General features: G+C 43.3%; 1 protein-coding gene across 4 annotated transcripts in view; it reads left to right on the forward strand.

The window, feature by feature from the left end:
* Frmd4b (FERM domain containing 4B) overlaps positions 1-14,281 on the forward strand; it is a 332,706-nt gene that overhangs the window by 306,595 nt on the left and 11,830 nt on the right. For all 4 annotated transcript variants that reach the window (XM_057768449.1, XM_057768432.1, XM_057768440.1 and 1 more), the window contains 8 exons: positions 1,647-1,723; positions 3,317-3,455; positions 3,880-4,021; positions 5,023-5,156; positions 5,244-5,363; positions 6,446-6,674; positions 9,856-9,912; positions 11,824-11,971. In XM_057768449.1, coding sequence (XP_057624432.1) covers positions 1,647-1,723; positions 3,317-3,455; positions 3,880-4,021; positions 5,023-5,156; positions 5,244-5,363; positions 6,446-6,674; positions 9,856-9,912; positions 11,824-11,971 — 1,046 coding nt within the window. The remainder of the gene's footprint in view (positions 1-1,646; positions 1,724-3,316; positions 3,456-3,879; positions 4,022-5,022; positions 5,157-5,243; positions 5,364-6,445; positions 6,675-9,855; positions 9,913-11,823; positions 11,972-14,281) is intronic.

A 14,281-nucleotide genomic window follows, 5' to 3' on the forward strand; every position in this document is an offset into this window, starting at 1 on the left:
TCTGACTCTTCCTGTTGAACCTGTTTCTGTGCCAGTGAGTAGAGCTGGGTAAAAAGGTTTTCCTCAAACAGCCCTGGGTGAAATTCGTGCCTGGATTCAAAGTCGGCTCACCTCCCAGGAAGTATCGTGGGAGTCCAGGCTGCCCCATTTTAGAAGTCTTTTCTGAGAAAATCTACCAGAGAGAACCTGGCTCCCCTCTCCCTGACGGGAAAGAGTGTGCTAGGGAGGTGTCCCCGGGCAGAGTGGTTGATGTCAGTGGTGTGTCAACCGTGGGAGGCTCGGTCTGTGAAACCGAGTTACACCTAAGTGTCTTATGAAACTCGATTCAGAAGGCACTGGAGCTGCCATTGGGGTAGGGAGGCAGAGCAGGATCCCGGGGCTTTCTCTCAACGTTTCTGCTCCATTTGGGGGAACTTCTGGATGGAAAGAAAATGACTATCTCAACTTTACAGACACCTTAGGACATCGGTATGTAGCTTTCTGTGTTTACTAATTCTTTGAAACTGGCGAGTGGGCAGTTGCAGACAGCTGCGTGTCCTTAGTGCACGCTGGTCTGTTGTGCTGTTGGGGGTCGAAGGTCCCGTGTGAACACTGTGCCCTCAGACAACCCTACAGCTCAGCCCCATCCTTCCTGTGGGCCCACGTTTGTGAAAAGCTTCCGTTCTCCGGGAAATGTGTTCGCTGACTGTGTCCTGCAAGGCAATGTTTCTTAATTAGACAACTAATTGTGTGCTAAGAGACTCTGGGCATCATGTCACTGTGGAGGCAGACCCTAGTGGATGGAGGCTGGGTGAGAGGACCACTCTGTCAAAGATGAGAACTCGTAAAGCCTGCATCAGTCGGAGACTTAATGAAGGGGTTGAAAAATACACCCAGGCTTGCTCACTCCTGTCAATATGTTTTATCGAATTATTTGGTTTTTGAATACACATTTCCAACAAGATTTCTTTCTCCATCCGAATGGCAAATCACTCCCAAGTCCACCCTCAGAAAGGCAGCTGGACCCACAACAATGGCAGAGGTTGGGAGCTCTGGCCACACCTGGAGGCTCTTAACTTAGAAAGCCACAAGAGTCAGCCCTCTCCCCACCCCCAACTCCAGCCCTGGCTGGATTCCTACACTCAGCCTGAGTCACTTAGGGGGACTTAGGGCTAGGTGAGAAGCTGCTGGGCAGACTCACCTCAACCTGGGGATCTCTTTTACTTTCACTTTGAATGCCTTTGAAATGTTATCTCTGATCTTTATTGACCTCCCACTCCCACCCCCAGTAGCTTTCCACATAAGTTTGAAGTCTCCATCTTTAAGCAGAGGGTCCGTGCTTACAGTAATCAATACAGGGGTTTCCTGTCACACGGTTGAGTCAGGGGAAAAACTGAATGTGTGTTCTGCAGACGCTCGGTTTTATTGTTCAAGGAAGATTTACCGGTGAGGTGACGTGACATTTACTAGGTAAACATTGCTGTCAGAAGAAAGAAGAAAATGGTTTCCGGTTATAGCTGATTTGTAGAAAGTTGATAAATCACCAGCTTGTGCTTGACCTCGTCAGTGTCCCTCTAGGGAACCTGCAATCATTTGGCTGAGAGACTTGGTAAAAAAAAAAATAATAAGAGTAATACAAGCGACATGGTTTTCTTCATTTCTTTTAGCTCTTTCAATGGAAGCAACTGGAAAATTTGTATTTCCGTGAGAAGAAATTTGCTGTGGAGGTGCACGACCCACGAAGGTAAAGAGAGGAGTTTTGTGTGGGACAATGTGAATGAATGTGTGTGCATAGGTTTTTGTATTTACTTTTTATTTCTCTTGGAAATTGACCCTCTAGTGGAGTCACTGGGGACAAAGAGTAACTGTGTTTAACCTTTAGGGCAACTGTCAGGCATTTCCAAAGCACTGGCTGCTTTACCAGTGACATGGGATTCCAGTTTCCACAAGTTCTCTCTAGCACCTGTGTGTGGAGGTGTATGATTTTTAAATATAATATTTATTAATTTTTGAGAACTTAATATACATACAAATGTTTTGATCCCAATTTCATGTTTTTTTTAAAAAAAATTATTATCTGTTTTTAGTTTATGTGCATAGGGTGTTTTGCCATGGTTGTCGGGTCCCCTGGAACTGGAATTACAGACAGTTGTGAGCTGCCTGGTGGGGGCTGGGAATTGAACCAGGGTCCTTTGGAAGAGCAGTCAGTGCTCTTAACCACTGAGCATCTCTCCAGCCCCTTTCATATGCTTTTTTTTTTCAAACCTCTTGAGTCCAATTTATGCTGCCCATAGATACTCGTGGATGTGGGACATCCACTGGAGCTGGTCAGTGTTCCAGGTTCTGTGGTGTGTGTTTTAAAGCTGCCTTGGTTGTATGAACTAGCTGTGGTTGTTTGGGCTGCCTTTTCCTTCAGGACTAACCATGGCCAGAGTCTCTTTGCAGGGCCTTATTGACTGTTTAACTTCTTAGGAACATTATCTATTCTGGTGCTTTGCTTGTTTTTATTTTGAGTGTTCCTGGGTCCTGAAAAAGGAAAACAAGACAGTTGTCAAAAGTCCACATGAATGGAGGTCAGGATGTAGGCTCTCTGAACTACCAAGAGGCACATTCAGGAGTTACTCTTATACCCTAGACAGTGTTCTGAGGTCAGAGGGATGGGAGGAAACTGTGGTGACAAAAGATGACCTAGGAGATTAACCAGCTCCTACACAGAACATTAGTGCACGCCCCCCTCCATGCCCTTTCGCCCTCTGCCCTCTGCCTTCCCCATCCGCTCCTTCCTCCCTATTGTTGTCTTTTTCTTTCTCCCACCTATTCCTGCTCTGACTCTCCTCCTCGCCTGCCTTTCCTCTTTTTGCCTGGTATACAAGCAGCAGTCCGGACCGTTGTGGGACTTGCACATCTTCAGCCAGTATCATCAAGGTCATTTCCTGCAGACTGTAGAGGCCTAGGTGTGAGGTGCTCCCTCTTCGCCTTGGGCAGGTGCTGTTTCTGCAAGCCTTGTGGCTGTCTTTAAACGTCTGCTTTTATCTTTCACCGCTGTGGTCATCCTGCTTCTCTGTGGTTTCTAACTAGATGCATCTGTACATCTTCTCATTGGACTAACTCCTTATCCAGCTCTGAGTGCGTGAGAGTTTAGACAGAGACTGCTTGGGACTGACTGACTGGTTTTGTTGTAAAAGGACAGCATGAGAGCCTCAGCCCCTGTCAAGCTAAGTCTGTGCCGCCGAGGGACAGAGAAGGAAGGTGCTGTTTGGCGACACTGCCTGCTAGGAACACGCCTTGTGCAGCTGTTCCCAGGGATGGAAAACTCATGGTTTTCTTCATGTTTTAGGATTTCAGTGTCTAGAAGAACCTTTGGACAGAGTGGCCTGTTTGTACAAACCTGGTATGCAAACTCCGCTCTCATCAAGTCCATCTGGGTAATGGCCATTAGCCAGCACCAGTTCTACCTGGACCGGAAGCAGAGTAAAGTGAGTAACTGGAGGTGTTCCTTTGGGGACAAACTCCAGGCCTTTTCCTCTCTGTTCTGAAAGGAATTTCCCCAGGAAACACATAATAAGAAAAATCTTTTAAGCTTTGTTACACTCTGTTTTCTTTTTCATGCATTTAAAAGATGGGCACTGTATGCAAAGCTGGTTTGAAAGTTGTGAGATTTGGCATGCATGCTTGTACAGTGGTGACATTGCTGGTGACATTTTAAAGTTAGTGGTTGAGGTCTGCATACTTACTAAAACCCTCCATGTACAAAAATAAAGTCTTCTGTTGCTTCTAAGTGCCACTTTAAAGGTTTAAATTGCCCCGGTGTTGACATTTTTGATTATATAGTAACTTAACCAGTGTATTGATTTAAAATGTGATAGTGTTAATTTCAATTCAATGTTATTTACTTCACAGGCAAAAATTCCTTCAGCTAGGAGTTTAGACGATATCGCAATGGACTTAACAGAGACCGGAGCACAGAGGGCCTCCAAACTGGTGACTCTGGAGGCAAAAAGTCAGTTCATCATGGCAAGCAATGGCAGCCTGATATCCTCAGGTATCTCCTTGTTCAAGAAAATATGTCATCTTTTTTTCCTTTTATTCTTTCTCCTCTCTCTCTCTCTCTCCCCCCTTGTCTTTTTTTCCTTTTGTGTTTGCTACAAATCATTTCCAAACACATCTTATTGAGGCAAATTTTTTTAATCAAAATGTAACAGTATGCAACAGCTTCAAATAATGTTTTAAACTTATTTATGTATTCATTTGTTTATCTTGAGTTAAAGGCTCACTGTATAGAACTGGCTGGCCTCAAACTCACAGAAATTCTCCTTCCTCTGCCTCCTGATGTTACCACTATCCCCAGTCTTTGACTATTTTTAAAGACTATGAAGTTAGATTGTAAGTAGGCAGGCTATATAAATAACTTTTGATGCAAAGATATTAAGTACCCAAGGCTATCTTGTATCCTGCTAGGTTTTGATGCCACTAATTCTCCACAGAATGTATAATTCTAGACAAACACTATTGCAAGCGCCTAGTTCATAAACTGTAATCATTGGGCCCAGGCCTTTCCTTTATGGAAATTCTGAAGTCTCTTATCACTATGTCTGTGTAACTAAGTTAACTTGTCTCATCTAAGTCCCTCTCAGCTTGTGGGTCTGAAGCAGCAGGCATGGGAGCCAGGGAGGGCGTTCCTTTGCATGGAACAGTCCGTTGCCTTGCTTACCTCCCAAAGAAACACTGAGTGGGACCATCTCAGGGATCACCTTCCCTTCACTCTTAGGAAACAATGCAGCTTCTCCTTATGTGTGCCTGAACCACAAAACATCTAGTGGGACCTTCCAAAATGACTGAGTCACCAAGTGCAAAAGTCATTTTCTTACCAGACTCTGATGCCCAGAAGCAAATGCTTCCTGGTTTCCTTCCATTATGTTCAGAAACAAGGAGAAAAGAAATAGACGCAGTATTTGGGAACAGCTTTGCCTCCACAGCCCTTTGTCCCTTGGCGAGGAAGGAAACAGGGCCTGTGTGAACCTCCCTGCCCCTCTCCCTCTCCAGGTTCTCAGGACTCAGAAGGCATGGAGGAGCAAAAACGAGAGAAAATACTCGAACTCAAGAAGAAGGAGAAACTGTTGCAAGAAAAACTCCTGAAGAAAGTTGAGGAGCTGAAGAAGATCTGTCTTCGTGAGGCCGTGAGTGGCCTTGGCCTTTGTGGCACCTGTGTTGGGTGGCTATAGCCTGTGTCCATTATGAACTCTTGACCCTGCCCTGTTTTACAGGAGCTCACGGGCAGAATGCCAAAGGAGTATCCGCTGAACATCGGCGAGAAGGCCCCTCAGGTCAGGAGGCGAGTGGGCACCACGTTCAAGCTAGATGACAACTTACTGCCTACTGAGGAGGTAGGAGCATGGCCCCGAGCAGACAGGAGAGCCGTCTATTCAGTGCCCTCCATCCTCACCTTCAGCTCCGAGTCAATGCTGCCAAGTTTTCTCCAAATCATGGAAACTGAGTAGATCAAATTGCACTGTTTCTTTCACGCACACAAAACTGCTTTTACTTCTTACTATTTCATTCCCCGTGTCGAAGAGAGCGTTAAGTGAAAAAACCCTGTGTATAAGTTATAAATAGTATTACAGAAACTAAGACTGAATTTTAACTCCAGATCCTTTTCCTTAAAGCCAGGTAGCTGCCACCTAAAGGTTTCATCCACCTAAAGTTTCAGTCCATCCACAGAATGCAAACAATGGCGGAACGCCCCTCTGAAGGGTGTAGGGAGGATTAAATGAGATAACACATATACAGCATTCAGTGTAATTAAGTGAAAAGATTTGATGGCCAACACACTGTGTGCTTTCTCAATTGCATATCACATGCAATTATGCCATTATGACCCACCCCGTGGTTCTTACAGGGATTTAACTATCTCAGCTTCCGTTCCTAATGGAGTTGAGTTTTGATATCTGTTGAGTGCACTCGGCTCTGACCTAAGCAGCACAGGTGTGCCATTTAATCTTCAGCGCACTTTTGTAAAGTACTTTCTTCCTTTTACCGACTCAGAAAACTAAAAGCTTATTTATGAGAAGCATATTCAGTCATGCTACTGCGGACAAGCAGAAAGAACAGTCAGACCCAAATGCCTTGTCTCTGAAGCTCCACGTGTAGATATGGCATTCTGCACACATGAGTCACAGGCTAGAATCTCTCTTTGAAGACTGCTCTTAACCCAGCCAAATGCATAAATGCAAAGTCATTTTCCTCCTTTAAAAGGAAAAGAGGTTGGGCTGTGAGAAGGCGAAGTTAGGGTGTGTGAGAGATGTCGCCTTGGAAGGTGACTAAGAATGCCTGCGTTATTAAAACTTGGATGATTTCATTTCCTAAGGGTGTATTAGTCAAGAACATACAAGAATCTTTCATTGATATCAAGTGAGAGAGTGACTGTGTGTGTCCGTGAAAATCAAGCAGTGTCATTGTCTAAATGCAGGATCCAGCTTTGCAAGAATTGGAGAGCAATTTCCTAATCCAGCAAAAGCTAGTTGAAGCTGCAAAGAAACTTGCCAGTGAGCCAGACCTGTGTAAAACCGTGAAGAAAAAACGGAAGCAGGACTACACAGATGCTGTGAAAAGGCTGCAGGAGATTGAAAATTCCATAAATGAATACCGAATCCGGTGTGGGAAGAAACCCAGCCAGAAGGCTGCAGCTATTCTACCAGGTTAGTACGTGGAAGCTGTGCGGGCCTGTACCCAGCTCTCCTGCTGGGCTGTAGCATGCCTTCACTGGTCTGCTTGGTGGAAGGCAGAAGAACAGCATCAAAGACAGCTGTCCCAGCCGGGCGGTGGTGGCGCACGCCTTTAATCCCAGCACTCGGGAGGCAGAGGCAGGTGGATCTCTGTGAGTTCGAGGCCAGCCTAGTCTACAAAGGGAGTTCCAGGACAGGCTCCAAAGCTACAGAGAAACCCTGTTTCGAAAAACCAAAAAAAAAAAAAAAAAAAAAAAAAAAACAGCTGTCCCAGGGTAAGAATGATTGGCTCTTCAGTGTCAAAGGCATGAAAACTCCATGTCCGGCACCAGGCTCATTTTTGTAGTTCTGTAGGACAGGGCTTGAACTTTCAGGGTGAAGACTCACAGAGATGATGTTGGTCCATGAGAAAACAGACTCCTCTATAGCTGGACTGGTGGTACTGCCCCAGAGCCTTTTCATGATGCAGGTTGTGAAGAATGCCAAGCTTTAGACAGTAGTTCTGGAATGTGTTTGAATGTGGAAGGTGTCTGAATGTGGTAGACCCTGCATTTTCTTAGAGAGCAATCTTGCACGTGTGTAGAGAGAGAAGAGGTCTTATGATCATCCCATCTCAGGAGAGTATTTACAAGTAGGCAAATGGTAAATGAGAGTATGGAATGTGGCAAGATGAGAGATGAGATTATAACCACAAGGTAACCCCAACTTTGTATAAACCAGCACGCAGGATGGCTGATTGGGAACTATTTCGAAATACTAATAGCCATAGAGTTTTGAGCGTGCTGATTCTCTTCTGTTTCCAATATTCTCAACATCATTTATCTATGATGTTCATGTTCAGAAAAAAATGGAGATGTCTTTATTACATTAATTTCAAGTCTAACTGACTTTATACGATATTAATGTGGTTTTTAGACATAATCAAGATTGAAATGTGATGGCATTTCTCTAAACCCAAGTCTTTCCCCAAGTTTATGTGTTAACACCTGAGGTCATTCCTCCGCTGAGTGAGTGCTATATAATAACTGGTGGACCTTAAATTTCACTGGAGTATGAAGTAATTACACATTTTCTGTTTGATAAGCTGTGGTTATTGGGTTTATAATAGACCAGGCTTAAAGCCTGATTCATAAAGCTGAGATATGACTTCCAGAAAGTGAATATACAGGCATTAACACACAAATGTCCATCCACTACAGCTGGAGAATTTAAATGTGCAATCCAGTTGGTGTGATGGTGGTTCCATTCTTTGCCTCCAGACATGATTAACAGTGTGCTTAATATTCACGGCCATTTGTCACAGCCAATTCACCCTCAAGCTGTGCTAGACCCAAATGTTCTTTTTGGTGGCTGACATTTGGGCAGCAGATGGTGCCATTGGTTGAGCATATATTGGATAGATTTTTTTTTAAGTGTACCCAACAGCTGACGATACTGGCACCTCGCCTTCAAGTTTCTCTGTGTGTCTAATTAAGAGAGAGGCCACCTGGCTCTGATAGGATTAACATTCGAGTCTGAATGAAGACAGTCTCTCCATAATGGCTTTAAAACTTACATCGAGGTGCTGTATTTGGTTAGAACTTCCCACCAAAACAGTCAACGCAGACTATGGAATGATTCACAAAATCATACCAACATATCTGGTGTCTTTCTACCAAATGGGTACCAGAAATACCCAAAGCACTATGGCTGTCATTTTCAGACAGCCAAGTATGGATAATAAAACTAAAAAGGGTAGTTGGTATGCCTTTTTAAGATTTATTTATGTATTTTATGTATATGAGTGCTTTATCTGCATGTATGATTTTATGACGGAAGAGGGCATCAGATCCCACTCTGGATGGCTGTGAGCTACCATGTGATGGCTGGAAATTGAACTCAGGATCCCTGGAAGAGCAGCCAGTATTCTTAGCCACTGAGCCATCTCTCCAATCCATGTAGTTGGTATTTATCTAGCATTTGTCGTGTGCCTGGAGCTGGCTACGGTCTTTGTGTCATTAGTTAATCAAATGGCTCATTTCAGCACCATGCAATAGGCCCTGCTGTTGCCCCCACTGCAGAGCAGATGCAAATGACCCTTACTGACATGAAGCAACTTGCCCAAGCGCCCTCAAATGGTAAATGACCAAAACCAAGATTTAAACCCAAGTCTTGCGATTCAGTGCTTCCTAAGTAGGAACAATTTTGCCCTCCAAACCCCCACCCTAGAAATATTTAATGATATTTGCAGGTATTTGTGCTTGTCAAAATTGAGGGTAAGAGTGCTGCCTGAGGTCTGTAAATAGATGTGGTTTCTATAATGCACAAGGCAGTTCCCTAGAACAAATACAGAATGCAGTTTCCTTTCAAAGTATTAACAAAAGAAAACATGGCAAATCAGTTTAAGATGCAAACGCTGTGGATATTAATCCTATTCTAAGGATGTAGGCAGATGCTGAAGATGCAGCTCAGTTGGTATTGCCCAGCAGACGTGAATATTGGGTTCAGCCCAGCACGGCATGAAAACAGGCGTGGTGGTGTGTGCCTCTTATCCTAGCACTTGGGACATAGAAGTACCCTAGAAGTTATTATTATTATGTAGAGAGTTCGGGAGCAGCCTGTGCTTCTGTAGAAGACCATGTCTCCAGAGAGAAAGAGAGAGAGAGAGAGAGAGAGAGAAAAAGGGGGGAGAGGAGGTGAAGGAAGCAAGGGAAAAGGAGAAAAGAAATATAGGCTACCCTTCTTTCCTCAGACCCCACATGTGTAGATATAGTCAGCCTCAGGTCAAAGTGTTTGAGGGAAAGTTGTCTTTGAACTAAGACATTATTTGATAAGCACTACAACATAATGACTATTTATATAGCACTCACACCATAGTAGGAATTGTGAGTACTGGTTGGGACACCCTCAGATTTATTGGGGGGAGACCAGAAACCATTCTCCTCTGGATACTGAGTACTAACTAATCCATTATAACATCTGTATAGACCAGATGATTTTATCTCCAGTAGAACGTAAGTGATTCCAACAACAGCTAATTATTCTTAATGCACTGTAATTGCTTACATTTATCTAAATGAAAATAAAATGCACTTCATTGAAAATTGCTTTGCTGAACTCATTCTAATTGTCTAAATGCACAATTATACTAAAGATGGCTATTTTTTTTCCACAGAAGACATAATTCCATCAGAAAGTAGTTCTTTGTCCGACACCACCACCTATGATGATCGTAAGTGGCTCTTTTTTTTTTTCATTTAAAAATATTAGGTACTCTGAAGTGTGAAGATCATTTTTAAAATGATTTATTTTTATTTATTTGTGTGTATATGTGAGTGAGTGAGTGAGTAAGTACGTGTGTGTGTGTGTGTGTGTGTGTGTGTGTGTAGCACATGCTTGAGGGTCCCCAAGGAGGCCGGATGCCCTGTGAGATTTTCTGACATGGGGGTGCTAGAAAGTGAGCTCAGGTCATCTGAAAGAGCAGGATCTTGTCTCTTATACCTAAGATAATTTTTTAATTTAAATAAACATGGGTATAGGATGCAGCTTAGTTGGTAGAATACCTCACATGCATGATGCCCTGGGTTTGATCCTGGACACCAAATAATCCAGGTGTGATACTGCATACTTATGGTACCAGTCCTTGGAAGGCAGAGACAAGTCGGGAGTTCAAAGCTTTCCTTTGCTACATAGAAAGTTCTAGCCATAAGACTCTGTCTAACAAAGAGTAACAAAAAGAGCCAACTTGTTTCTCTTTGTGGAAATGTAAAATAAACTAATTTTATTTTTGCTAATGATTGAAGAGAGAGGTCTATAATTGTCATCTACACAGGCTAACATATTAAAACAGTTCATGTGACCTTTGTGAGCAGAACTTCGCATGTATAATCTGTGTTTACTTGTAACTCTCTGGTTATATACTGCTTATATCTCTGGATTCAAGTTACTGAAGTGAGTACAAATAAAAAAAAAAAAACCTAAAAAAAATAGGACCACCCAGTCAGAAATCCATAGTTTGAGTAAGTCTGTCTGTGAAGATGTTGAAGTCTTTTTTTTCAACTTTGTAAACAACTAAATAAATAAAATAAAGACTCAGAAGTATGTAAGTCACGTGGTCCTTCACCTATCAATTTCCAGTGGTGACGTTTTGCATATCTGGAATCCAGCAATTTATGGTGTACACTTTGCATGCCACTGCTTTCTGGAGAAATGGGATTGATTTTGTTTTACTTGGGAAGAAAGACATATTTTATGAGTTAGATTTCAAGTCATTTTTGTCCTTTTTATAAGTAAGCAATATGTGTGACTGTGGCCAATATTAGTTTGGAGTATTTGGGGATGGAATGCTTTCATACCAAGGGGCTGAGTACTTCCTTGTAAGTCTTTACACACAGTCAGCTGCTTGTCTATCTGATGTGATCTGAAGAATTCCGGGAAGCCACTGCCCTGCCCCTGTCCCGCACTGCTTTTTCACTGAGTTTGATGGTCAATAAAATAAAATCTCACTTCAGGATCCTTCCTTTGAGCTGCAATCCAATACACTTCCCACTGTACAGGTTGTACAGATCGCTGGTGAACACACCGTGTCTGCATCAGCATAGCCCATCCCTCAAAGGATAAGCCCGGGGCCTCAGAGCCCTGTGGTTTTTAAGGGGGAACAAAATCCTCTCTCTCTCTCTCTCTCTCTCTCTCTCCTTTTGTTCTTTACAGACAGGGTTTCACTGTGTAACTCTGGCTAGTCTGGAATTCACTATGTAGACTGGGCTAGCTTTAAACTCATAGAAATCTGCCTGCCTCTACCCCCCAAGTACTGGGCTTACAGGTGTGCTCCACTAGAAAATAGCAGACTTCTTTTAATAAAAGCTTTTGAAAGTGACATTGTCACCCATTGTAATTTCTTACTCAGAGTGGTCCCTGTGAATTGAGAAAACTTGGTTCGGACTGTGGTATTTCTATTTTTCTAACACACCAACTATAAAACTTAACTTTACAAGATGTGTGCATGCCTACTATACATTCCTACAAACATGGTCCTGAGAAGGACTGTTGTTCATCTGGTTTGTCAATTTCTTTGTGAAAGATTGACAAGCTGTTCATTTACTGATTTGATCATCTTTATTATTTTCATTTCGACTCACTTTAGCCAATGACTCCTTTACTCTGGCTGGGCAGCGACCGAGTTCAGTACCTCATTCTCCAAGAATTCTACCCCCCAAGTCTCTCGGTATTGAGCGAATCCACTTCAGAAAATCCTCCATCAATGACCAGTTGGTGGACACCAGGCAGTCCAGGTGAGCGGATCTCATCGAAAGATCGATGTCTCTGAAAGAGTGACACATTTGCCTTGGGAAGACGTTCTATCAGGAAACTGAGGCAGGGCTACCCCAGAGGTTTGTTGTTGAACGTGAGCGGGAGTCTTCTGCAGAGGGCTTTTGAAAAGGCCCTTGGCTCTTTCCTTGTATTAAAGTCTGTGTGATTTAGATCTAGTTACAAGGGCTTTAATGATCGAGATTAGGGAGTGATATTAACATGAAATAAGCAACTTATAAAAATGCTTGTGGCTTCAAGAGGTTCAGGCCATGATCACCTGGCCCCTTGCTTTTGGGTCTGTGGTTAGGGGAGCACCGCGGTGGGGAGCATGTGGTAGAACAAACAAAGTACTCTCCTTGGGGTAACTGAGAATCAGAGAGAGACAGGAAGTAGCTGACTTCAATTTCCCCTTCCAGGGGCTGCCCCTGATGGCCTAACTTCATCCCACTTGCCTTGCCCCTCAAAGTTCCATAACTTTCTAGTAACCTCAAAAGTTCCAAGCCAAGTTTTCAATCCATGACTTTTTTTTTTTTTTTTTTTGGTTTTTCGAGACAGGGTTTCTCTGTGGCTTTGGAGCCTGTCCTGGAACTAGTTCTTGTAGTCCAGGCTGGTCTCGAACTCACAGAGATCCACCTGCCTCTGCCTCCCGAGTGCTGGGATTAAAGGCATGCGCCACCACTGCCCAGCTAATCCATGAACTTTTGTGAGACTTTCAGGTCAAATTCTATCAGGCCTAGGATTCTATAGTTTAACTGTATAACTTTGACTCTAAGGAAACTATCAACCTGTGGACTGCTTAAATAAATTATTATAAAGGCACACAGTAGAATAATTATGAATTCACTAAAATGACACTGTAGAGTCCTAAATAGCAATTTCTGCCTGTGAGCAGAGCATCAAGAAGGCTGAAGACGGATTACTACAAGTTTGAGGCTACCAAGAGAGAGCCTGTCCTCAAAACTAAAACTAAACAAATTAATGAATTAACAATAAAATAGACATAATTACTTAATTAACAATAAAATAAAAAGATAATATAAGCAAAAATTAAGCAATATGAAACAGTTATATGCAACTTCAACTTTTAATTAAATATTGAAAATACAAAGTAAGATCTCTTTTTGTTAAAAATGTAAATATTTGTAAATATACACACACATTTAATAAAAAGATATGAAAATATTATGGATACACAAATTATTTTGTACTTCTGTGCTTACGTTCTCCTTAGGCAGCTATGTTCTTAGCATTCTGGGAAGTAGAAAAATATGATTTAAAGATGAGACGTTTTAGTCAAGTACCTATGGGTAACAGCCATGGGCCACATCAACTCAGCCACCATGAGCTGACTTTTTAAGAAATTATTCCCAGCCGGGCGGTGGTGGCGCCCTTTAATCCCAGCACTTGGGAGGCAGAGGCAGGTGGATCTCTGTGAGTTCGAGGCCAGCCTGGTCTACAAGAGCTAGTTCCGGGACAGGAACCAAAGCTACAGAGAAACCCTGTCTCGAAAAATAAAAAAAAAAAAAAAAGAAAGAAAGAAAAAAAAAGAAAAAAGAAATTATTCCCAAGAAGTTGGAGGGAACAGGTCGAAAGCAATAATATTTGGTGGTGTCTGAAAATGTCATTAAGTTTTGTTGGAGACAGTCGTGCCTACTCTCTTCTATACTCTGTGTGTGTGTGTGTGTCAAACCCCAAATATTTCTGAGTAGACTTGAGGGAAGGGCTGCTGAGCCCCACGGCAGTTGCTTTCAGTCTATCCTACTTCTTATTGCCTGTGTGTGTGACTCAACACAGTCAGGCCACATGTGCTTCTGCTAAGTCATCCAGGACCCCTCAGGATGCTCACCTCCAGAGATTCCCCCTCAGGATGCTCACCTCCAGAGATTCCCCCTCAGGATGCTCACCTCCAAGAGACTTACTCCCCTCAGGATCCTCACCTCCAAGAGACTTACTCCCCTCAGGATGCTCACCTCCAAGAGACTTACTCCCCTCAGGATGCTCACCTCCAGAGATTCCCCCTCAGGATGCTCACCTCCAGAGATTCCCCCTCAGGACGCTCACCTCCAAGAGACTTACTCCCCTCAGGATGCTCACCTCCAGAGATTCCCCGTCAGGATGCTCACCTCCAAAAGACTTACTCCCCTCAGGATGCTCACCTCCAAGAGACTTACTCCCCTCAGGATGCTCACCTCCAGAGATTCCCCCTCAGGATGCTCACCTCCAAGAGACTTACTCCCCTCAGGATGCTCACCTCCAGAGACTCACCCCCCCCCAATCCTTCTCTCATGCTC

Source organism: Chionomys nivalis, chromosome 1 (assembly GCF_950005125.1).
Source record: "Chionomys nivalis chromosome 1, mChiNiv1.1, whole genome shotgun sequence".
Lineage (NCBI taxonomy): Eukaryota > Metazoa > Chordata > Mammalia > Rodentia > Cricetidae > Chionomys > Chionomys nivalis.